The sequence below is a fragment of the Theropithecus gelada genome, chromosome 8 (genome assembly GCF_003255815.1).
Source record: "Theropithecus gelada isolate Dixy chromosome 8, Tgel_1.0, whole genome shotgun sequence".
NCBI lineage: Eukaryota > Metazoa > Chordata > Mammalia > Primates > Cercopithecidae > Theropithecus > Theropithecus gelada.
This window is the reverse complement of record NC_037676.1, coordinates 1611837-1638005: the sequence shown is the minus strand read 5'-3', so window position 1 is coordinate 1638005 and position 26169 is coordinate 1611837. Positions and strand designations below refer to the sequence as shown.

Below are 26169 nucleotides of genomic sequence, written 5' to 3'. Positions count from 1 at the left end.
CAGAGCCCTCCTGGCTGGTTTTCAGTGCTGCCTGTGTGTGCTCTGTTCGTCCTGCTTCCTAGAGTTGGGGGCTCCTCCTCCTCCTGCCCACCAGGGAGGCCCGAGGGGACCCCCGGGTCAGGGACGGGGAGAGGACAGCACCACGATGCTTAGTAAGGACGCATGAAGTCCAGGAAGTCCAGACAAAGAAGAGAGCATTCAGTTTCACAACTGATATTTGAAACTTGTTCTTTAAAAAAAAAAGGTTTTAGATAAACAATGAAGGGGGTGGGAAGGAGAAGCCTCACTGAATAATAATTGTTTTTTTAAAAAAAAAAAAAAAAACTCCACAAACATTAAAAAAATCCCTCAGTTATTGAACTTGTGTTAAGAATAGTTCAATGTGAGGTCTTGCACCCTAAACAGGTATATATTTGGAAAAAAAATCGCAGCTACACACAGCAAAGACTAACAGTATTTACTTAAAAATATTGTGTGTGTCTATATATATATATATACTTATATATATATCTTTTTGTGATTTTTTCTTTTCCTTTTTTTTTTTTGTTTTTTTTTTTTTGTTTTGTGCCCAAGTAGAGATACGATGGGATTGAAACGATGCCCTAGAACAGAAATATTCTTTAAAGGAACAATACTTTGAAAAATAAAAAGTTTTTAAATGGTTGAACATACTTGCAACACCTGCAGAAATTCAACTTGATACAATGAGAAAATAAACAGTGGAATCAAATCCTCACCCAAATGGCACGGCCTCTAAGGCCTGGAGTCCGCTGCTGCTGTGAGTCTCGCCACCCAAACCAGGGCTCGTGGGCAGGCGGCATCCCTTCCCTGCCACTCCAGAGCCCCTGCCCCCATGCTCTGCTGAACCAATCCGTAATCCAAGTCCATCTTACATCAGTTTTGTATATCTCTGGCAAGACTTTGCAGCAGGGACACACACATATATACGTGTGCTATGGGCACACACACACATACACACACAAACACACACATACTACACACACAAAATTTCCCACTCAACCCAGATGCACCAGGTGAGCTGAATGATTTTCAGCCAACCACAACGGTGAAAGACAGAAGCACCAAACAGTCTTTGAAATGGGTCAGTTATTACAATTTTGACTTTTTATATATATGTATATATATATATATTCTAGTTTTCCTCTTTGTGTTATTTTTTTTTTTTAAAAAAAGCACAAATGAAAAATGAAGAATTCTTTCCAGATCAATTTAAGGCTTCCCACCAAATGGAAACAGAAGAGGCTTTACACAATATCACATGTGATAAATGTCTACCGTTCACAGCCTTAAAATGATGGAACTAATCATTGTTGCCAGTCACTGATTAAGTATTGTGCCTTTAAATTGATGTCGTTCTTTTTGCTACTATGCTGAGTTTTATTATTACTGATTATGTATATAGAAATCTCCTTTAATTTGCTTTAGAATGTCCTGTCCTTACCGAATTATTGGGGTGGCTTTTTGTTTTGTTCTGGTTTGCTTTTCACTGGGAAACAAATGTGATTCTTGCTAGGCAAATGCTGAAATGGCACATAGTCAGCCTTCAAGTAGCTGCTCCAGCCATTTGAGTTTCAAACAGCCCTCGAGCTCCTAGAAGGCTCTGCGAAGTGGGGAGAAGGTCTGGAGAGGAGGAGGAGAAACTGAAAAGAGGGACGGGTTTTATGCTTTCGCTTTTGGTAAATTTGTTTTCTTCAATACAAATAATCAGATAGGAAGAATAATTGCTTTATGTTGTCTTTGTTGGTTGGTTTTTGTTTCACTTTTAGATTGTTTCATTTGATTGTTTAATTTCCCCTCTCCTGGTGCAAAAATCACCAGAGAGTTTTGCATGAGAAAACGTGACAGTACTTAATGAAACTCAGCACCTAAGGGCATAAGGCAGTTGAAGGTTTTTTGTTTGTTTGTGTTTGTTTTGTTTTGTTTTGTTCTTTCAATCAGCACCAATCCCATAAATGATCTACACTTGGTGTAAGGTAAAAAACATTTTTTTTTTTCTTTTGGAGTGGAGACAACTCCTCCTTCTCCACTCTATGAACCATAGCGTGGGATTTTTCAATACTGTTTCTTATGTGTAAAAAACAAAAGAAAGGTTTTCTTTTTGTTTTTACTTACAAAACATAGAGAATATCTTTGTATACATACAGCGACTGGAAAGAAAGCTTATTTGAAGGGGTTGTGACTTATTAATTTTTTTTTTCTTTTGTAGTGGTGGTGTTGGTGTGGCGGTGTTGGTGGTGGTGGCGGTGGTTCTGTGTATTGGGGGAAGGGAGGGTTATATTTCTTGCAAGCGGTGTTTGCCGCAAACCAAACTTAAAGTCCCCTTCTCAATTTGGGTCAAGATGCTCTTAGAGTGAAGACTCATACTGTAGCAACTCATAGAGGAGTGGTCCGTCTCGATATCGAATGCCTACTGCGGTGGGGGTGATGTACTGCAGAATGTTAATAGTCCTTCTCAGCCTCCTGTCTACAAAATGAGCATCCCAAGCTGGGTATCGCTTTCTTGGCATGTCAATCTTAATGAGGGGCCCTTCTGGGAGGTAAGGACGCCCCAACGGGGTAGGGGGCCCCATGGGTCTCACTTGGAAAACGGGCAAGCAAGTGTCAGCCGTGAGATCCTCCTGTTGTTCCGTTACGGCTCTGGTGGGCGTAACCTGGGTCCCCCGGTACCCAGGGATCTGAGGCGCCATGGGCTCAACATCGGGGGGCAAAGGGATGCCCCAGAGCAGCTCGGCACAACAGGAGCTGGCAAGGATCTTAGCTCGTGGCCCCATGGGATGCAGCACACCATAGTATAAGAGCATCAGTGCGATCCCAGCCACAAAGCTAATAAAGACACAACACAGTGCTGGCACCGCATAGGAGTCAGTGGTCTCCGGGTCTCTGTAAAAATACCAAAGGAACGTCAAGGCAGCATTCTCGGTCAAGACTATCGTATAATATGCAAACATTCGATATCGAGTCCGCCCTTCCTTGACGTTAAACCAGCAGAAAATGTACACAATCCCTACCACCATGTTGAAGAGGATCTCCTCCCACTTGGACATGCAGAAGTCTGTTCCGCCATGGATGATCCAGAAGGCCATGGCGCACCAGTGAACCACCACGAAGATCCCAAAATAGAGCTGGAAGATGGAAGCAAAGAGGGCAAAAGAGATCACTCGGGATGAGATGGTGAAGAGGCGCCAGAAGAGCTGGATGACGGCCCCTCTGTAGCTCATGCTCTTCTTGTCGTCCCTGGAGTCCCGCAGCAGCTTGTGATAGGAGGCTAGCACCCAAGCCAGGGACATCAGGGAAGTTGCAGAGGAGACACCTGCCGGAAAGACACAAACCCACACAGTCAAAACCTTGGACATCAACCGCAGGGTACAGCGAAGCTGCCGGCTGAGGAGACGCCCACATACACCACGATCTAAAGGAGGAGGGAGAAAGAAACACAGAATCAGGAACCGAACTTGGAGGTCATAGCTGCTCCCTACGCTGACAACTCGGGAGATGGAGCTTTTGTTTCAACAACCCCATTTGCCATTTTGGGAGCTCATTGGCTCAAGGGTAATACTGAGTCAGTGTATTTTGCTAGGGGGCTGAGAGGTGGGGCCACATCTGCCATGGGCAGGCCTTTGTGGGTTCAGTCTTAAGGAATCATGCGATTCTTGTGGCACACAGATGTGCGGCTGGCATTGGTGTCCCTGTCACCAGTAGCCTGTTCTCTTAGAGGAGCCCACAGGAGGAATCGCCAATTGTGAAGACCAAGGGTTTACCCACTGCCCTGAGTTCCACACTGTTCTCCTCTGAGAAGGTGCTGGAATCATGCTTCTGCCTTTTTCTCACCTCACTCAAAGTCCCAAAAGTCCCTTTCCTGAACCTTCTTCCAGTTAGCTTCTCCCCCACCTGCCACTCAAGGCCACCAAGATCCAGGACACTGGGATATCTCGCCCTTTTCACAGACTTCCTCTCACACCCACTCTGGTCTTTTCGGTCTCTCCACAATCCCTGTTGCTTTCTCCAACCGACTGCTGCTCAGAGTACTCTTAAGCCTTGACTTGTGAAGCTCTGTCCTTCTCTGGTTGCCCTCTGGGTTCAGCAGTGGTGTCACTCGGGCTTTGGGGGTGCCTCTTCCCCTTACTCATTTTCCAAGGCTTCTGAGGCCTCTGCACTTTACTCCCTGCATTTCCTCCCACAATGGGCAAATATTCAGAGAGTTTGAGTGTGCCTAATCCCAAGTCATACTCATATTGCCATAGAGCAATTTTATATACAACTCTGACTACTTGATATTTGCAACTAAACCAAATGAAACACAATCCATTGTTATTGAAGTCTCCCCAAATCCACCCGTGAACAACCAGTCATTATTCAAGTGCTGTCATACAATCTCCATTTAAGCAAGATTCCCCCATTACCAACCCCCAGCTCCCCGTGCATCAGTTGCACAGTCCATCTGGGGTCTCTTTTGTTGGTCTTTCCTCCCAAAATTTCACAACTAAATGTAAGTAAATGTAACAGGAGGCCGAATGCTGTCCCACCGGCAATGACCTCCTTAGGAAAGCCTTACCCTCCCACAGAGCACAGTTTCCCCACGACATTCTTCCAGGTTGAAATCAAAGTTACCCAGTCATTTTCTCCCTTAAGCTCAAAGATCAGATCCAGAAGCCCCATTCATCAAGACACCAGTTAAACTTCCCCAGAACGCCAGGCTTCGGCTTGTCTCTCCCTGGGACCTGCCCAACTCCCCACAACTCTCCAAAGCCCGATGAAGAATCCAAGTCCTCTGCCACGTGACACTCTCCCAGCACTGGCTCTGCCTCGCGCGTCTCACAAAGGCCCCCTCCTTCCATCATCTTAAATGATGCTCAGAGTCCTAGCTTGAAGAACAGGCAATAAAAAAGTCTGTTAACTGTTACAATGGGCATGTGTCACTTTGATAGTAATAACAACCATGGAGATTTGAAACAAACAGGGGCAACACAATCCCAAGTTCTCCATGGAAATCTATCTGGAAAACATCTAAAGAGCATTCATGGCAATTTTCCTTTCACTTCTCTAGAAAGTTCTGAACATGACACATGTCCTGCTTCCCTTGTGGTACACACAGGACATCTCATGTGTGTCTGCAGAGGCTGCACATGGTTGGTCAGGGAAACTTTTAGTGCTCACATTGTCTGTTAGGCTGCAGCAGGGAGGAGAACTTCCCTTAGGAGTAACGTGACGTAGGTTGTAGATTTCTGGAGGGCAGACGATGTACAATTACTTTTTTTTTTTTTTTTTGAGACAGGGTTTTATTACCCTGTCACCCAGGCTGGAGTGCAGAGGCGTAATCAGTGCTCACTGAAGCCTCAACCTCCTGTGCTCAAGTGATCCTCCCGTCTCCCATACCTGGGACCACAGGCATGTGCCAGTGAGCCCAGCTAACTTTTTTATTTTTAATTTTTGTACAGACAGAGTTTCTTCTTCTGCTTCTTCTCTCTCTTTTTTTTTTTTTTTTTTTTTTTTGAGATGGGAGTCTCACTTTGTCACCCAGGCTGGAGTGAAGTGGCATGATCTCCACTCACTGCAACCTCCACTTGCCAGGTTCAAGCGATTCTCCTGCCTCAGCCTCCCGAGTAGCTGGGACTACAGGCACACACCACCATACCTGGCTAATTTTTGTATTTTTAGCAGAGACAAGGTTTCACCATGTTGGCCAGGCTGGTCTTGAACTCCTGACCTCAAGTGATCTGCCCACCTTGGCCTCCCATTGTGCTGGGATTACAGGTGTGAGCCCCCGTGGCCAGCCTAGAGACAGAGTTTTAACATGTTGCCCAGGCTGATCTCGAACTCTTGGCTCAAAAATCCTCCCACTTTGACCTCCCAGAGCGCTGGGATTACAGGCATGAGTCACCGCGCCTGGCTGAAATCACACCTTCATAGTCTGGACCCAGCACTGAAGCACCCTCAAAAATTTCCATTAAACATCCTCCTGACATCCTTGCTCTCCAGCCGAATTCATTGCTTGATGTTCATCATGAACATCTCGTAGGTCCTGCCAACCCATAGTAATCAGATGGGAGTTCTATGGGAGCTGAGTGGGAAGAAGGCTTGATTGTTGTGTTCCTTCTGATAAACAAACTCTATTACCTTCTACTCAGAAAAGCATTAAGTGCTGAGCTCATAAAGCAAGAAGGTGCAGCTCAGCTTCTGCTGGGGCCTGGTCAGATCCAGTCGAGTTCTGAGCATGTTTCGAACAGACTTGGGGTGCAGAGTTAGGACCAACCTCGGCCTTCGTTGTTCTGACTTTGCTGTTCTCTGTGCTGTGACATTGGCCCTGTTCACACCAATTATGAATAAATGGGAATTCAAATGCCCATCAGCCACAAATTGCAAAGCCAAATAGAATTCTTCTCCATTCTTCCGCCTTCAAAGTTACCTACCCCATTTCCAGGTGTGTGGCTATGGTTTTGAAGACTGGTGTTCTCTTCCTGCCACTCCCTTCATGGCGGTGGTGCTGAAACTACTCTTGTTTTAGCTGACCAGGCACTGCAGTTGAGGCTTCTAGAATTTCTCCCAAGGGTACTGCACAAACATTCCTCAGTGTTGCAAGACATCACTGCTAACTTACAAGGAGGGCTTGGGAAATGGTCCCATGGAAGACTGTGATTCCAGGCATCTGACTGGGGAGTCTGCTAGAGAGCTAATGGCCAGCTCAGTTTTAAGTCTCTGCTTCATCTGTTCCTGACTTGGTCAAGTTATGAATGGCCAAACCTTCTATCCAGGGGAGCTTCTCAGACCATCCACTTTAACCCACCTATTCCACAGGAAGCAGAGGTGCAGGGGCTTGGGTGGCTTCCTCAAGACTGTCCTGAGAACCACTGGCCATCTCTGTGAAGACAGAATGCTTCCTGCCATGCCACTCTCCATCCTTTCTCCATCTGGTCCCCTCTGTCAGTTCAGTTTTCCAGATATCCAGCAGGCAACATCTTTCTCAAGGTCCTTTGTACTGAAGGTCATCAGCCTTCTCCAATGGTGGGAGCCTGTTCTGGTGTCCAGCCATTAGCTCTTCAGAGTTGGAATGCCAGGCCACATCCTTGACACTGTGAAATGCTCCAAACAGTGAAAGGAGAAGGTGAACTTCCACCACCTGCCCAAGATCAAAAAGAACACCTTTGGCCACACAGAGCAATGGGGAGTGGGTGTACAGGCCTCGTGCCCCTGAAGTGACTGCCCCTCTCTCTCTCTGCCAGCAACAGAGGCAGGGATGATCCTGTAAGGAGGGGAATTGCCTGGGGGATGTCAAAACTCTTACCCCCATCACTTTCTAATCCACCTCATCATCAAAGCATTCCCCATTCTATCCAAGGCTCTGGGCACATTTTCTGGGACCAGAGCTGGTGCAGTTGGTAGGCTGAGTTCATCCCTGAGAAGAGACCAGGAAAGCCAGGCCCACTTCAGGACCCCATTTGGGAACAGGTTTCTACTGGATGCTTAACAGAGGGTAGTCCTTGCCCTGGTGGGACTCAAAAACCTGTGATGGAGGGCATCAATGAACGTGTCTTCAGCCTGCCCCCCAGGAACTCATCTGGACATGTCTGTGACATTGTCTACATCGTTACGTTTGGTCAAGGGACCACATGTTCATGGCTCAGCCACTTCTGCATCTTTTCCCTGAACAAGTCCTGCAGCCCCTACAGGATCGTCACTGCAATTCTTCCTCAGAGAGCCATGAACAAAGGGTGCCTTGAGGACAGCCTGTGAATTCTGGGGACTCAATTGGGGCAGGAGATGGGAAGCTAGGACAGAAGATGCACTTCTTGCTCTGAACCCTCCCCATCCGTGCACCTGATTATCCCAGAGAACCTGGCAGGATTCACTGAGCATCTACATGCATTTTCTTATTGAGAAGGGCCTGGGAAGGTAGATGCTAAGTTGTGTCTCCCCCACAAAATCCATATACTGAAGCTCTAACCCCTAGGACCACAGAGTGTAGCTGTGTTTAGAGATAGGGCCTTTAAAGAGCCGATTAAGGTAAAACGAGGCTATTAGGATGGACCCTAACCCTATGTGACCGGGTCCTTCTAAGAAGTGGAGATTAGGACACAGGTACACATACAGGGGGATGACCATGTGAGGACACAGCCAGAAGACAGGCATCTACAAGCCAAGGAAGTCGTCTCAGGAGAGACTTCTCAGACCAGTAGCACCTTGATCTGCAGTGCTCTGTGACCGCAGCCTGAGCAGACGCATACTGTGCGGACAGAACCACGCACAACCACCGCCAAGTGATTCATCTTCAAAGCTTGCTGTGTGTTCTGTTACAGAGGGAGGGAGTGCAGGTTCTTCCTTCTCTGCAGTGGCTCACTTGGAAAATTTCCTTCTTGTCTGAAGTCAACTCAAAAGTCAATGCATTCTCCTAGGTAAGACCCAAGCACACAGGAACCGGCTGTGGAGGCCCCCAGTGAAATTCCTGGACAGGCCTGGGAGCATCTACGGTTCCCTTCCACTTCCAGCTCCATCGCTTTCTGCATTCCGAAGATCAGACTAGAAATTGTTACACACTTCACGTTCGGCTGTGACAAGCTCTGAGCAGTGACCTTCACAGCTCCCTTTCCCTGGTGCAGACCAGGAGGCAGGGCTGGCAGCATGCCCACTGAGCTGACCTTAGTGCAGTGCAGCTGGCTGGGAGGTCACTGGACCAGAGACCCCTGGGGCTGGGGGGCTGGGGGGCTGGGGGGCTGGGGAAGGGCAACTCCCCAGAGAAAGGCTTGGAGAGAGGGCCTTTGGGCTCTGATCACCAGCCCTGGGGTCTCAGGTTCCAGAAATGGAATGGCCACACCTTATGACCGATGGCACAAAGCCAGAGGGGCAGTCATCAGGGAATGTCCTATTTGGTGGTTTCAATGCCCAGGGGTCATGGCCAGTTGGGGAACAAAGCAAAACGTGTGACTATGGGTGCCCTACCGAATGAGAAGCACAGTGACAGGGCATCTTGCAAAGGATGAGATCCTAGAACCTGGAGGGAGTAGGTGAGGCGGGAGAGCAAGGAGGTGAAGGGGTCAGGCCAGGCAGGGAGGCTGTGACCGGGATGGGTCAGGGTGGAGCTGCATCAGGGGGCCAGTCACATCTCCAATAAGGGTACCTGAAGGAGGAAACAATGTCCAGAGCTCCCTACAGGCTGAACGCAGCACCTGGAGGAAGACATGCTCCAGAAAGCCGCAGGAGTGCCGAGAGATGGTCACCAACTGCCCCTGAGCCAGAGCTGGGCTCAACTGCAGGAATGTGTTTTGCAGAATGGGAGGTGAAGGCCCAGCCCTGCCTCACCTACTCTCTGCCCGAGTGTCAGCCCATACCCACCACTAAGTTATGTGTCAGAAACACACTTGATGAAGAGGGACCTAAGCATGGGGCAGGACAGGAGTGGGAAGAGTCAGCTATGTGCAGTTCCCCAGATCCCAGCTTCCTGCCTCTTTCCTCCCCAGCTCCTTCTCCCTGGCTTGTTCCCATCAGTGGGTAGCCAGGGTCAAGGTTCTCCCATTTACACAGCATAGGCCCTGGACCCTGTATCCTTTCCTGAAACTGTCCCTTCTCTCCTTGTCTCATCTTCTCCAAGCTTCCCGAAGGCAGGCCACTTGCCCTCCTCACTCTCCCACCACCTGCTTTCCTCCCAAATCAGCCCCGGTGGAGACCTGTCGCTCAGGTCGTGCAGCATTCGGAGGACTGCCTCGGTGCTTCTCCTCCTGGCTCTGTGTGACAGCTGGGATTGGGATCTGCTCTGTCCTTCTTCACACCCCACCTTTAGCTGTTCCCCAGTTCTCTTCCTGCCATCTCTTGAGCTCTTTATGGCAGCCTTTTCCTGCCAGGTTTCTTATCCCCATATTACAGATGAGGAAATCGAACCAGCAGTGAAGAGACGTGGATGTGGCCACAGCCATATCCTGATATTTGCATTCTATGTAATTCTGTGGCATTGTACCCCAGTGGGCTGGTTCTCTAGAGATGCTCCAAACAAGACACAGGCTTAGCTGGTTATCTGTCGGTCTGCACATCAAGGACAACATCTCCCTCTTTCAACCTGGGCCCCCTCCCTCCCTCCCTCCTGGGGAAGCTAACATTTGGGGGATCTCCACCATCTGCTTTTCAAATTCCTATTTTGTATTTTTCCCACAATGAGTTCCTTTTAGACAGCAATTCTTCCCCTTCCATCTGTCAAACTTCCCTCTGTCTTCCCACATTTTAAAAAAGTCCGGTTTCTTCTTGGAAATGTTCCCAGAAAACGATAAGGCAACTGCGTCCACTGCCTCTCTAAGCATAGCCCACTGTCTCCCGTCCTCGCCTCCCCCCAGGAGACATGGCAAGGGAGTGATGTGACAAACGTACTTTTCTATTTGGGCCACCAAGAGGGAAGAAAACAAGCATCCTGATGCTTTCTATGAGCTAGGCTCAAAGCCGTTAAATAATCTGCCCAAGGCCACACAGCTAGTAAGCAAGAGAGCTCATACTGAAACCCGAGACTATTTCACTCCCCAGAATCTGGATCTGTGCGTGCTGGAGTTGGCCAATTGTTAAACTGTGGGCTGGCTGATGTCATGTTGCAGGCTTGAAATTGGCATGGTGGGAGTATTTACACCACAGCAATTGGCAAATGGTACAAACCAGAGCTCCACCAAATCCTGCTAAATGTTGGTTGTTAAACATTTACCAGCACACCACTGGTCAGGATCAGCCATCCTTCTTGAAAAGCTTGGTGAGTGTCTATGCAAATTAGAAGGGCCTGTCTCCAAATTCAATGCCTATTCTACATTCAATGCTGTACTTCTAGATGTGGTCTTCACATGCAGGGCACTACCTGGTTATCAGTCAGAATTAAATTCCTTAGTGCTAATGAGAAAACAACAACAAAAAAGCAATCTTCCTTTAAAAATTTTGTTGAAAATATGTACACAGGAAATATTAGGCTGGTGAAAAGTAATTGTGGTTTTGCCATTTTAATGGCAAATAACTTCAGGTCTAATGGGTTGCTTTGAGCACAGTCTTTCATAAGCACTGACATACTCGTTTTCATTACATTTCTGTACTTGAAGAGGGTGTGATTCAGATGTGAGGTTTCCACATGGGGTCACTTTAATGCACCTCTGACATCTCCAGATGAACCCTTAAGAAGGGTCAAAGAGTCCAGGCGCAGCGGCTCACGCCTGTAATCCCAGCACTTTGGGAGGCCAAGGCAGGTGGATCACGAGGTCAGGAGATCAAGACCATCCTATCCTGGCCAACATGGTGAAACCCTGTCTCTACTAAAATACAAAAAAAAATTAGCTGGGTGTGGTGGTACGCACCTGTAGTCCCAGCTACTCTGGAGGCTGAGACAGGGGAATCACTTGAACCTGGGAGGTGGAGGTTGCCGTGAGCCGAGATCACGCCACTGCACTCCAGCCTGGCGATGGAGCGAGGCTCCATCTCAGAAAAAAAAAAAAAAGAAGGGTCAAAGAGAAGAGACGGCAATCACATCTGTGGCCCTAGCCCTCAGGACTGACATACATGTGGCTGACGAGATTGGGAAAAACCCAAGGCTGATCGAAGTGATCCTGTATAAACATAAGAAAGGAGAATTTGGATATCTCAGAAAAGCCAAAATCTGGGCGATCACACCATCCCTTGGCTGGACAAAAAACTCTTTAATATAAGCGAGATAGGCCAAGGGAGAAAGAATATCAGGTCTTACCACGGTTTCTATGAAATATCTCTTTTTTTTTTTTTTTTTTTTGCCTCTGAATTCATGCATATCATGTCATCTGTTAGTTTCTAGTAAATTCAATAACACTGATATCTTTCCTCTACTGAGCAGCCACCTTGACCCAGACTCTATGCTAGGCACTGCACATAAATTAATTGTTCTTCCTTAGCATGCTATCAGCAGCAGTAGACTGATTTCAAGATGAAGAGACAGGCTCACAGACTAATTAAGTAACTTTTCCACATCAAGCAGTTAAGAAGTTGTAGAACTGGAATTTGAACACGGGCCTGCCTGAATCCAAAACTCAGATTGTTTTTTGAATCACTGGGAAAGATCTCTTTCCATCCTCAAACACAAATTAAAGAATTATCATTGAGGCTTATACATCAGTTTCTTATTAATTTGGTTATCATATGTCAGCCCTCTGATCATCTCTGTGAGCACTGACAAAGTCAAATTTGTGGGTCTACACAGCAAAGGACCCACCCCTGGGAGGCCCTGCCTAGACGTTCAAGCCACTGCAAAGCTGGCAACAATTCTGTTCTGTCTCTCTTGCCTGAATTGCTGGAATGGCCTCCTAACTGGCCTCTCTGCATCTGCCCTCCTCTCAACACTCTACCCACACTACAGCAGCCAACATGATTAAGCTACAATGTTTCCCTCCACGTGGCTTCCGGTGCCTGGTAGACCATCAAGGGTCACTGATTTTCAACACGCCTTTTGTGTGGGAGGATGTACACGCCCACCCTGCTGGACTGAGGTGTGGCTGAGACTTGCTCTAGCCAGACAGGTGAGCAGAAGGGATATGTGGCCCTGCCGGGCAGAAGAGGGTGCTCACCCATGCTCCAGGAAGAGGCTGCTCCACCGGGACCCATGACTCACAGGTAATGAGTGGGAAGTAAATCGAAAATGCTTAAGGCCACTGGAACTATGGAGGTATTTTAAACTGCAGCATGGCCAGCCTGTCCTCACTGATGTGCTAAGTCACCCCAGGTAAAAGCTACAGTCCTCAGAAGGGCCAGCAGGGCTGCCCTGCCCTATATATATATATATGTATATACATATACACACACGTATATATAGTCACCCATGGGACCAGCCTGCTTTCCCCTCCCAGGAATCTCCCCCTCCAACGGGTAAGCTGTTCTTAAATCTAATCTGTCAAGTTCCCTTTGCCCTCCCTGGGGTCCTCTCCTGCTGGCCCTTCAGACATGCTCCAGCCACACTTGCTAGTTCCGCTGCCTGGAACGCTCTCCCCCCTGGTATCCCTACGTTGTCACACAAATGTCATCTTCTCACCAAGACCTTTATGCAAAGATCAGCTTCTCAGCCAGGCCCTCCCCGACCACCACACTTAAAACTGCAACTCCCTGCCATGCTTTGAATGTGTCCCCCAAAAGCTCAGATGTGGGGAACTTAATCACCATTGTAGCATGATGTTAAGAGGTGGGGCCTTCAAGAGGTAGTTAGGCCATGAGGACTCTGCCTCCTGAATGGATTGGTGCAGTTAACACGGAAGTGGGTTGGTTATCCAGGGACTGGGTTCCTGACTTTTAAAAAGTAGTTTGGACTGGGCATGGTGGCTCACGCCTGTGATCCTAGCACTTTGGGAGGCCGAGGCAGGCAGATCACTTGAGGTCAGGAGTTTGAGACTAGCCTAGCCAACATGGCGAAACCCTATCTCTACTAAAAATACAAAAATTTAGCCGGGCGTGGTGGCATGCACCTGTATTCCCAGCTACTTGGGAGGCTGAGGCAGGAGAATTGTTTGAACTGGGGAGGTGGAGGTTGTGGTGAGCTGAGATTGCGCCACTGCACTCCAGCCTGGACGACAAGGCGAGACTGTGTCTCAGAAAAAAAAAAGAAAGTAGTTTGGCCTGAGTTCTCTCTCTCTCTCTCTCTCTCTCTCCCCCCACTCTTGCTATGTTAAGACACAGCAAGGAGGCTCTCACCAGATGCAGCTTCTCAATCTTCAGCTTCTCAGCTTCCAAAACCATGAGCCAAATACGCTTCTATTTTTTATAAATTACCCAGTCTGTGGTATTATAGCAGCAGAAAATGGACTAAGATACCCCTCAAGACTCCCTCCTGCCTTCTTGCTTTTTTTTCACCGTAGCATTTCATACCACCTTGATCAACTTTTCTCTTACTTGTTACTTTTGGTTTTTTAGTTCTACTATGTTCCACGGTGAATGCTAGCTCCCTAAGGGCAGGGCAGGCATTTGGTTTGGTCCTTCTGGAATTACATGCAAAACTGTGTGGGTTATTTTTCTCATGAAAGAGTCCACAGCTATTCTTGAATTCTTAAGCAGGCAAACAAGGGAAGGGATCATGGCCCCCATCCCTAGCCGCCATGACCTCCCACAATGCTCTCCAAATGCGGGAAAGGGAGTTCCCTGGGAGCTTTCATTTATGCCTTTGTCATTTAGAAGAAAACCTTGGGGGTTAAAGACAGGGAAGAAAAGGAATTCACATTTCCTGAATGTTTCAGTGCATCAGACATTAAGTATGCCAGACTCTGTGCGTATTTCATTGAATTTAATGGGACAATAATCCCGTGAGAATGCCTGTCAGTGTCCCTATTTTACAGAGGAAGGAATTGAGGCTCAGGGAGGTAAAAGAATTTGCCAAAGATTACTGTATTAAGCAAGTCTTTTTATTCTGAGGCTTTCACATCTCTGGGGGAGGGGTGGGGGGGACCTTGCTGACCCTGTAGGGACTGCCCCACCCAGGGTTAGCCAATTCTTAGTGAAAGTAAAAAACTCTTCTATGAGCATGCCTTTCACATGCAGACCAATCCATCCAGACCCACATCTCCCAACCATCTCCTGAATGGGCTCCCACCCTCCCGGTCACTATCCACCTGCCCTCATCTCCCCAGGGCCAGGTACCAGACAACTAGAGACAACCCTGAGGCCTGCAGAAATCAATCAGACTAGCCATCCGAAGCAGCCTTCCTGTCTTACCCGCTCCTTCCTGTGGAGATCACAACAGGAGCCTTTGCCCATAGCTCTCCCCTCTTCCCTCTGTCTCCTGACTCATTTGGGTGCTTCTCTGTGTGACCCTGCACTGTGGCATGCCTTGTCCCCTCCTCTTGGGATCTGTGAGTATATTAAACTATCTTTTCTATGCTGGCTCCCTCTGATCTGTTGGTTCTGCCATACCTAAATAATAATAAAACCTATATTTTGAGACCGTTACAAAATTAAGCTGTTGGAGAGGGGATTCAAATCCAATACACCCAAGATGACTTTGATGTCCAAAGGCTCAAATGCTGTGGAGCTACAAAGCTGAAAGCCCTTCTCAGCAGGCTCAAATCCGAGCTCCCATTCATGGGGCCCAGGGCTTCTGTGTCTGGGTCAGGCTCCTGGTCCCATGTTCAAGATCTAGTGACAATAATTTGCTTCCTGTGACAGGAGGGCAAAGTGGTTCTGAGGGTGTGCTCCAGAGCCAGGTTAGCTGCCACCATCTTCCTGCCACATGAGGCTGGATACCATCCCCATTTCCTCATCTGCAAAAAGGCAATAACAATTGAGTGCCCCCTCATGAGGGTACTGTAAGGATCAAAGGTCAAGTGGCTATGAAAGGGCTTAGCTCAGTGCCTAGCACAGAGCAATGTACACCACCAACATACAGGTGGGTGCCAAGAGAGACACATAGCCCACATACACATGCCATGTTTATCCTTGCTCATGTCATTCCCTCTACCTAGAATGATTTTCCTGATCTTTGCCTGGCCAACTCCTGCTCATCCTCCAAGCTCAGCCCAGGCATCGCCTCCTGCTGGGGACCTCCTCTGAGCCCCCCAGGATGCATTGATTCTCACCTCCATAATCTCAACAGCATGCTGTGCATTTCTCCCCCATAGTCAGTTTTTTATTTTATTTTACTTTACTATTACTTTTTAAAGATAGAGTCTTCCTCTGTCCCCCAGACTGGAGTGCAGTGGTGTAATCATGGCTCACTGTAACCATGAACTCCTGGTCTCAAGCAATCCTCCCACCTCAGCCTCCCGAGTAGCTGTGACTACAGGTATACACCACCACACCTGGCTTTTTGTTGTTGTTTGGGGAGATAGGGGGCTCTTGCTCTATTCCCCAGGCTGGTCTCGAACTTAAGCCTTAGTCTCCCAAAATGCTGGATTACAGGTGTGAGCCACCATGCTTGGCCATAGAGACTATTTCATAGTCACACTTTCTGTGCAGTCTCTCTCTCTCCCTTCCTTAACTGTGACTTCCCCGAGGATAGTGCTAACATTTATTCTTGATGATAGAAGCACTGTCTTATCCATTCCTGTGACCTCCATGCCTGGCACAGAGTGGACACCCAACAAATGATTCCTTAGCTGACACCTACACAGACACACTTTCCCAATCAATGCCACAAATGCAAAATCCAGGTGGCAACACTCTTGATGCCCTGACCACAGGATGCTGTGAACAGAACCCCCTTTTTCTGCTATCTGCCCTGGATTCTCTGAGGTCAGCAGGGCACAGTTCCTTCCATTGCTCAGTGAAATCCTTCCCCAATGTGATAGTTTCCTAGGGTTTCTGTAACAAATTACCACAAACTTAATGGCTGAGAAGAACACAAATGTTACTAGCACACAATTCTAGAGGTCAGAATCTGTAATGAATTTCACTGGTCCAAAACTCAGCTGTGAGCTGGGCTGTGCTCCTACTGGAGGCTCTGGGGGAGAATCTGTTTCCTTGCTTTTTCCAGCTTCTAGAGCTGCCTGCATTCCTTGGCTCATGGCCCCTTCCTCCATCTTCAAAACCTATGGTGCAGCATCCTCCGATCTCTCTTTTGGCTCCATTGTCACACTGCCTTCTGTCTCTCTGATCTCCTGGATCCTTCTTATGAGGGTTCCTGTGATTATACTGAGTCCACCTGGATAATCCAGAATATTCTTCCCATCTCAAAGTTCTTAATCACATCTGCAAAGTCCCTTGTGCATATAAAATGACATTTATAGGTTCTGGGGGTTAGGAGATAGACATCTTAGGGGGCCATGTTCAGTCTACAACACCCAGAATCACCCATTTAACAGCAATGCAATGGTTCTTAACCAGGGTGATTCTGGCCCCTAGGGGACATTTGTCAATGTCTGGAGACATTTTTGATTGTCATAACTTGGGGTGCAGGTGCTACTGGCATCTGGCAGGTAGAGGCCAGGGATGTTGCTAAACACTGTAATGCCCAGGAAAGCCCCTCACAACAAAGAATGACTTGGCCCCAAATATAATAGCGCTGAGGTTGAAACTGTGATAGGGTATGTCCTCAATGTTCTATATCAATTCAAAAACAAACAGTGAACTTGACTGTGTCTAATAACTGAAGATTTAGACCTTTCAAAGAATTCCCCCTGAGTAGTGGTGGGTATCCTAAGGGGCCCAGAGGTACAGCTGCAGGGACCTTGGGAAGGCCATGAAGACAGCATCTGTCCAGCTCTGACAAACAGTAGCTGACTGGTTCCTAAAGAACTTACAGTTCCTAAAGAAAGAGTCACCAGCGCAATCTTCAGCACTGGTCCCAAATGCATTTCTTCTATAGCTGCAGGAAAGCAGACATGTGAGAAACTACATTGTGGCTCTCCTGGACCCTGGGCTCTTCTGAGCAGCCTACTGGGGGCTGGCGGCCACTCTGGGAATATGGTGGACAACAGGGAGGTACCAGACCTCCCCTCAAGGAGTTTCAAAGTCAAACACCACGGTTTAAAGGGCCCAGGAGGAGGAACGCTAAATCCAGCCCCCTGCTTCACTTGTCTCTTCTTTTTAAGATTCTGTCAGGGATCTCAAAATACCATCTTCACAGCCAGCTGCATAAAGGCAAACTTTAGAGATTCTAGAACAAATGTCAGCCACCCAGCTGGCATGGCACAAGGCTCAAGGGTGCCTGGATCCTGGTTGGCCTGGAGCAAACTGTGGAGATGGCTGTCTGCTGTCCCTGGAGAGTGCCAGGAAATCCATTCTCATTGAGGAGCAACAGCTGACCAGGCACAATGCCCTGTTGCTCTCAGAAGCGGCTGTGTTTTGACAGAGGCGTGAGATGCTCTGGAAAGGACATGGGTTCCGTACAAACAGAGCTGGCTCAGGTCCAGCCATGTAGACCTGGGCAAATGCACTGACTCTCCAAGCCTTAGTTCACTGTTTGGAAGCCGTGGGTAGAAACATGGATTCTGAGTATATATACATATAGAGAGAGGTTGTGTATGTGTGTGTGTATGTGTGTGTTATATACAAACACACATATATACACACATATATATATAGAATATGTATATATATGTAGAGAGAGGGTGAGATTGTATATCTACCTGTGTGTAGAGAGAGAGGGTTAGTGTGTATATGTGTGTGTGTGTGTGTGTATATATGTATAGAGAGAGAGAGAATATGTATATAAACACAGAGCGTGAGATTGTATAAAATATGTCTATAGAGAGATGGACGGTAAGTATATATATACACACACATAGAGAGAGAATATGTATATACGTATATAGAGAGAGGGTGAGATTGTGTGTATATATATGTAGAAAGACGGGGGTGAGTATATATATATAGAGAGAGAGAATATCTATATATATATAGAGAGAGGGTGAGATTGTACATATATATGTAGAGAGAGAGAGGGTGAATATATATATAGAGAGAGAATATATATCTATAAAGAAAGAAAGAGAGGGTGAGCATATATATACACATAGAGAGAGAAAGAGAGAGAGGATATGTGTATATAGAGAGGGTGAGTGTATATATATATATATATAAAAGAGAGATGTGTATATATAGAGACAATGTATGTATATATACGGAGGGTATGTGTACATATAGAAAGACAGGGTGTGTGTATATGTTTGTGTACATATAGAAGGTGTGTATATATAGAGAGAATATGTATATATAGAGAGGGAGGGTGAGATTGTATATATATATTTAGAGAGAGAGAGTGAGCATATACATATATATGGAGAAAGAGAGAGAATCTATATATATATAGAGAGAGAGCACAAGAGAGGGTGAGTATGTATACACACACATATATACACACACGGAGAGAGGATACATATACATAGAGAGGGTAACTATATATATGTGTGTGTGTGTATATATATATATAGAGAGAGAGCACTAGAGAGAGGTGTATATATAGACAGTATATGTATATATAGAGAGGGTATGTGTATATATAGAGAGGGATGGTGTGTGTGTGTGCGTGTATACATATTATATGGAGAGAGAGGGTGTGCATGTGTATATGTATACAGAGAGAGAGGGTGTGTATATACATATATAAAGAGAGGCTGTGTATATATATATAGAGAGAGAGGGTGATTATATATAGAGAGAGGGTGAGCATATACATATGAGAGAGAGGATAGGTGAGTATATACATATATATATATAGAGAGAGAGACAGAGGGTGTGCATGTGCGTGTGTGTATATATATAGAGAAGGTGAGCATATATGGAGAGAGTGTGTGTGTATGTGTATATATATGTGTGTATATATGTATATATATAGAGAGAGGGTGAGTATATGTAGAGAGGGTGTGTATGTGTGCATACATATATATAGAGAGGGCGAGTAGATATATAGAGAGAAAGAGAGAGGGTGTGTGTATACATATAGAGAGAAAGAGGGTGTGTGTATTTATACAAATAGAGAAGGCGAGTATATCTATAGAGAGACGATGAATGTATATACATATATATATAGAGAGAGAGAAGAGAAAGAGGGTGTGTATGCCTGTATATATATATCTAGAGAGAGTATATATCTATATAGAGAGGGTGAGCATATCTATATATATATGTAGAGAGAGTATATATATAGAGGGTGTGTATGTATGTCACCTTTTCTGTGTATGTGTGTGTGTGTATATATATATATAGTTTCTGTATTCCTACTCAATATATATTTGAAATTACATTGTTCATATACTTGTTCATTGCCTGCCTCCACTAAAACGTAAGCCCCAGGACAGAGATCTGTCTGCCTTGTTCATCTCTGTACCCGCAGAGCCTGGCCAGGGTCCCCAGCATCCTCTGTGAGGAGATAGGCAGGTAGGGTTATTCTCAATTTATAAGGCGAAAATGAGGCTCACAGAGGTTAATCGTTGCCCTGCCCCTTAGCCAGGTACTCTGCCGTGAGTGCCCTGGGAGACACAGCCTGCCAGGTGAAAGCACTTCACTCAGCCAAAGCCTTGGTAAGGGTGGAGGCCGTGTGCACCCCTCAGCTATCGCTGTTGGGCGCTTCCTTTCTGCCAAGAGCAAATGTCATCACTTCTGCTTCCTAACACCCCTCTGCGATAGAAGAGATCACTAGGGTTTACAAACACGATCACTGAAGCTCAGGGAGGGACAGGGATCGGCCCTGGTGCACTCAGCCGTCAATGCAGAGCAGGTGTGCAAAACCAGGCCCCTTTGCCCCCATTAGGGGCTTCACGTGGTGTTCAAGGGCGGCACCTTTCCTCTCAGGTGAAAAGAAGTCTGTGGAGGTTCCTGATAAGCAGAGAAGGACCCAAAGTCCTTGGCGACTGCTGCTGAGGGCAAGGGGTGAGGAAAAGGATGGGGTCCCAGCAGCAGCACGAGGCAGGAGGACCTGCGACGGGGGCCCCACGATTGTGTTGAAGATAACAGGTTTGAGAAGCCAGCAGCACTCGCACCAGGGCCTGGCAGCCTGGGGTGCAAGAGGCCGGGAATGCAGTCAGGACTCTCCTTTGGTCAGGTCCAGGCCCAAACCTTGGCTCGGGATGGCCCTTGGGCAAATTCCAGACCCCTGGAACTCCTCTTGGTGTTCTGACCAACCTACACCTCAGACTGGTCCAGTATCGAATGGGTCTATGGGAGTACACTTCCCAGATGAAAAAGGTGAAGCTCAGAGAGTGCCCCCCTCCCCAAGCCCACCGCCGTAATCACCACCCGTAACCATGCTTTCCTGTCTTAGCAAGGCAGGGGGTAGGACAGCTCACAGGGAGTCACCCCAGTGTCCCTTCTGGAGCCTCTTCCTGAGTAGTGCATCCCCAGTAGTGAGAGGGACATAAACAAGAAGACAGTATTCGTGAAACTCCTGGGCTTTTCTTGCTCAGATTCGTAAATAATTGGAAAGATCTGTTGGAGGTCATTTAGCCGCGGTCTTCCCTGCAGCTGGAAGCTCCCACGAGGTCTCGGGTTCTTGATGGCCTCTGACGTGAGTGTCTTATAATTAAGGACCGCTGCTGCCTACATGTTACTGTGACTCCCCCAACGCTCCTCTTCCTTAGGCCAGAGCTGAAATGGGCTTCAGGAGGCCCTTCTGTCTCCTGGCATGTTTCTGGGGCCCAGAGAAGATGAGAGTGGAGAGATCTGAGCAGTCTCTCTTGCAGCGTCCTGGCTCAGCTGACTTGTGAGGGGGGCTCCTTAACCCAGACTCCCCATGTGGGAAAGTGGGGGAAATCTCACAGAAGAGCAGCTCCCTGGGCAAGACCCTTGGGCAGGCCGGGCTTTGGAAGCAGAGAGCTCCCCGCTGGCCTCCTGGGAAGCCCCTGGTACCCATTACAGAGGTCCTCCTCCTCTCTCCCTCCTGGCTGCCCTCAGACACTGGGAGCTCTCCCTTTGCTCAAGGCTTTTGTCTGGGCCACTCCTCTTTCTCAGGACACTGTCCTCCAGGTGTCTGTCAGCCTGGCCGCCTCCCCTCCCACACAGCTCAGCCCCGCCCTCACCTCAATGGTGCCTTCCTGGTCTCCCTATTGAAGACCAATAGGGAGCTGCATACAGCTATTCACTGCGCAGGGCTCTGTCTCCCTTCCCTTCTCTCTTCCCAGCTTTCTTCCTCTCCGTGCACTCCATTTTCTAATAGACAAAACATTTGCTTTGTTTATTGCCTATCTCTCTACACGAAGCAGAAGCTCCACGAGGGCAGGGTTTTCTGTTTTGTTCATTGCTATATCTGTCCCCAGCTCCGGGAACCATGCTAGGCACACGGTAGGTGAGTAGGGAAGTTATTGAATAAGAGAGTCAGTGGTCCACCTGCAGTAAATGCTCAGGCTTCTGAACTTGCCGGTGTCAGAGCTGCCCCCACGAAGCCACCTCGCTCACTTGCACTGGCTGAGGAAGCCTGCGCTCATGTCTCTCTGTTCCAGCATTTCATGTGCAAACATTTCCAAGTCCCCAGTTGCTGCTTCATCTGTATTCACTGTCATGAAACCCAGAGTTTGCCTTTCTCCTGTTTTTTTGTTTTTGTTTTTGTTTTTGTTTTTTTTCTGCTGCTTTAAGAACCCTCCCTCTCGCCACTAGTTGGTAGGGCGACCTCAGTACAGGGCCTCAGAACGGCATGCAGGTTCAAGCCAGAGTGGTGCAGTGCGAGTGTTTAAGTCTCTGTTTAAAATTCTTGCAAACTCCATTTAACAGGGTAATGGTTTAATGTATTGTTTAACAAGAAGCCATTTGGAGCTAGAGCAGGACTTGCTATAAACGCCATGCAGATTCCAAATGGCATCTCCTCAAAACGAGAAGAGAAACATAAAGTTAGAGAAAGGCTGTCCCTGGGGGAAGTGGGAGAGGCCAAGTCCGTGTTCTGGCGGGAGGACGCAGGCAGGTCTGCTCTGCGTCTCTCTCCATCTCAGCTGTGGGTGAAGATGCAAGCCAGCCGGGGAAAGGGGTCAACAGGGAGTTGGGCATCTTTCCCTTGATTTAACTGCTCAGGGTCAAGGCACAGCAATGCCACGAGCACCCAGAAGTGGAGCTCGTGTGCTGGCAGAGGTATGCGCTGCTAGGTCTGAAAGCCCAGTGTCCCTTGGAGATGGCCAACCCCAAGATTGGCACCAATAGCCATGGAGAAGGAGGGGCTGTGCTCAATTTGGGGTCCACAGACAGCGTGGAGCACTGGCAAGTGGCCAGGACATGGGAACTCCCTGCAACTCTGGATCAGGTGATTCATTATGTAATGTCGTTTGATGTAGTGGATTGGTTGTTTTGGGAACAAATTCTACTTCTCATTCCTAAGGAAATGGAATGGAAAATTCATGACTCTGGTGCTGAGCTCAGATCCAATACATTCACCTCACACAACCAAATCACCACCCCTTTCTGGGTGGCAGCTTCACCCTATTTTAACCAAGATCCCAAAGTTTGAAGTAATCACCTTTTGTGTCCTTGATTTAGAGAGGGTGACAGCTAATGTCCCATATGAACAGAATTGGAAAGAGACAAGAAAGTATTTTCATATAAGAAAAAAAGAAATCTCCCACAAAGAGAGACGTGGATGTCGTTCACTGTGGGGACAGGAAAGAGAGGAGGCCATTCAACTGATCAACTGATCCAACAACTGATCCAACCACTAAGAGTCAGGCCCCCTCGGCCCTCCCTCCACCTGGGGACAGAAGCAGGCTTTACCCATAGAAGGGATACTTGGTCAGGGAGACAGAGCAGTGGAGCTGATGCTTCCTGTGGGATGCTTTTCATCCTCACCAGGGAAAAGAAGAAGTAAGTGCTTGCCAGGCTGGAGCCAAAAAGAAAGGCACAGACATTTCTGCTTAATGGGAGCAGAGAAAAGCAAATCGTCCTTCTGAATTGTTTGGACACAGTCAGTCCAAGCTCTCGCTGGAAATAGAGGTGAATATGAGGCTCAAACACAGGTCTCTGGAAGGGCTTTTGATATAAAAGGAGCCTGCAAGTAAAGTTGAGAAAGAAGAAAACTAGCAAGGAAGTAAGCACTGAAGAGACACAAAGCAAGATCCCTAATTTTATCTTAGAGCTCCAGGTTTGTTTAAAGGAAAACCAGTGTTTATATGCAGGGTTTACAATTTTCTCATGCTTCCCTGTCTTAGCAAAGATGCTTTTCTTTGGTACAAATTTGGTACTGGTGTCTGTGGTTATGGACGTCTAGGTGGGGAGCAGGGAACCCTCTGGGAGAGGCATGGCATTTGGACGACGTCTTCTAAGTGTTGTGTGACCTGCTCAACGGCAGGCCCAGGGTGGCAAGAAGTACAGGAGGCTTTTCTAATTATCCTCCTTGCTGTGTGACCTGGGCAGCTTCCTTCCCTCTCTGTGCTTTGGCTTCCCTGTGTTAAACGGGGAGGGGGCTGGATGGCCTGATGGGCAGCATCCACTCCCAGGAGCTCCTGCCAAGCGCTGCACGGTAGAGTGGGACCGCGCGACTTTATGCAACATGTCGAGGTCTGCTTTTGATCATCTCCGAGAAAATTCCTTGCTCTAGGAAGAAGTGTGTTCCCGATGTGTGTCCCCTGAGCAGTAATGGCCTACGTGGCATCAGCTGGCCACATTCTGGGGTAGAGGTCACTCTAGGTTCCAGCCCCAGCACAAGCCTGATCCCACCTGGGGATGCCCAGTCTTGCCCCCTGCTGAGTTAGAGTTTGAGGGGCACACAATGGCTCAGAGGATATCTGAGGGCACCCGGGGTTTCCTCTGAGGGTTCCTGAGGTGCCCTGATTTTTCAGGGCCAGAGAGATCTAAGGAGACCGAAGAGACCTGCACCATATTGGAAATGTAGGACACTGGGTTTTCACCGTGAACCTCTCATTGAGTCCATCACCTTGGACTAGTCCCTTGATCTCTCTGGGCTTCAACTTCCTCATTTGTAAAAGAAAAGGGTTGAACTACACGTTTTCTCAAATCCTTGTTTCCAGCACAAAGATTCTGTGCTTTTATGTGTGGGGAGACAGGTAGACAGGCAGCCTTAGAAGATGCTAGAATCTTGTTATCTATCAATAATCTCAGGGTCTTCCAATGTTTGGGGGCCAAAATGATAACAGTATCATCCCACATCCATCTCCTTCTCCAGAGCCACCCATCCTGTCCTAAAGTCTTTGTCTAGATAAGCTCTTTTGACCTCTGGGTCAGGATAGAAATGATCTCCAAGGAAAGGCCAGGCAAAGGGCGGTGAGCTCATATGTGTCTTTCTCACTAGCAGGGTCCTGGGGAGCTGCAGGGTCCTTGTCCCAGACCCATCCCCTTGCTTCCTGGCCAGGCCAAGCTTAGCTCCATAGTAGGGCAGTGAGGCTTCCCCCTGAGTGCTTGGAAGAGGCTCACCTAAGAGGCTCTGGAAGACTCAGAACATTTGCAAAAAGCCAATCATGGGCAGAGACTTTGGGAGCAAGAGGCAGAAACATTGCCTTCTGACCATGTCAGTGTGATGGCATCTGGGGCACACATACATGTGTATGCTGGAGCTGACATGCCCATCTTGGTCACGGCACATGCCACCCTCCGCTCCATCCTGGCAGCAGTGGCCGGTTCCCACAGAATCCACACCAATCTACCTGTCTCCTCCAGACTCAGCCACAGCCGTCCTTGCTTATGGGCACAGGCTTTAGAGCAGGACTCCCTAGGTAGAGATCCCAGCTCTACCACTTCCAAGCTTGAGACATTGTGCATGGTACCTAGCCTCTCTGCACCTCCATTTCAATGTCTGTAAAATGGGAATAAAAAGTGTCCACTTCAGAGGGCGGCTGTGGGACTTTAACTGGTTCCTTAATCCATGTAGCCTCCCCAGACTAGTCTCTGGCACATGGTTGAGCTCCCCTAAAATCTTAATGAGCATTTTTGACATCATCATTTTCATTGTTCTCCTCATCACCACCACTGTCCCACACTCACTGCAGTACACCCTATGCCCTGGGCACCAGATGCTCTCAGTCTGCCCTCTCCATGCTCTTGCGGCCTCCATTCCTTGGTATCTGTGGTCCCACTGTCCAGAAAAGCCTCCCAATGTTCTCCTTCAAGTGAGCTCTTACTCATCCAACAAGAACCAAATCAAATGTTACCCCCTCTGTCAGGCCCCCAGAAACAGTTACTCCCTCTTCCATGCTCCCGAGGAACTTGTGTATGCATCTGTTACAAAATTTAAGATGCGGAGTGCCAGACCATAAGCTCCTGAAGGGCAGGCGTCTTTGCAAACCTATCCCCAGCAGGTCTGGCCTGTGGTGGGTGGTGCTGTGATGATGGGGAAGTGGCCATTAGAGCCCTATAAGGGGAGGACTCCTCAGCAGGAGTGTGGCCAAAAAGGTCGCCCCAGGCCTTGTGGAGGAAAGGGAAGTGCCCCACGCCTGGCGCCTGCCAGTGTTCATACAGAGCCACCGGAGAATTTCCAAAGGAGGGAGGAGGACAGAGCCATCGCTCTTCATCCATTCCCCAACCCCTGCTTCCCCATAGATCTTCCTCCCAACACACCCAGTGAGAAACCACCACCCCTCTTTCTATTACCACCCCCAGTGGCCCTATTGCATCGTGTTGGCTCGTGCTCCAGAAGACCTCAAATCTGTCCATTGCATCCTTCCCCAAACACTCTCCATCCCATAACCTCACACCTGGCCCACCACAGCCTCCAACAGTTGCTCCTAGCTCAGCCCTTGCCTCCCTCCCTGTGCAACAGAAAAGGGACCTTCTTCAAAAGCAAGGCTAGCCATGTGCTTTTCCTCTGCAGCCCCTCCCACTACCCTTGGAATA

The 26169-nt window shown here is 48.0% G+C and overlaps 1 protein-coding gene across 1 annotated transcript in view; it reads right to left on the bottom strand.

Moving 5' to 3' along the window:
* Positions 1–442: 442 nt before the first annotated feature.
* XKR6 (XK related 6) overlaps positions 443–26169 on the bottom strand; it is a 299342-nt gene continuing 273615 nt past the window's right edge. The window contains exon 3 of the mRNA XM_025395200.1: positions 443–3331. Within this exon, the coding sequence (XP_025250985.1) occupies positions 2367–3331 (965 nt within the window). The 3' untranslated portion in view covers positions 443–2366. The remainder of the gene's footprint in view (positions 3332–26169) is intronic.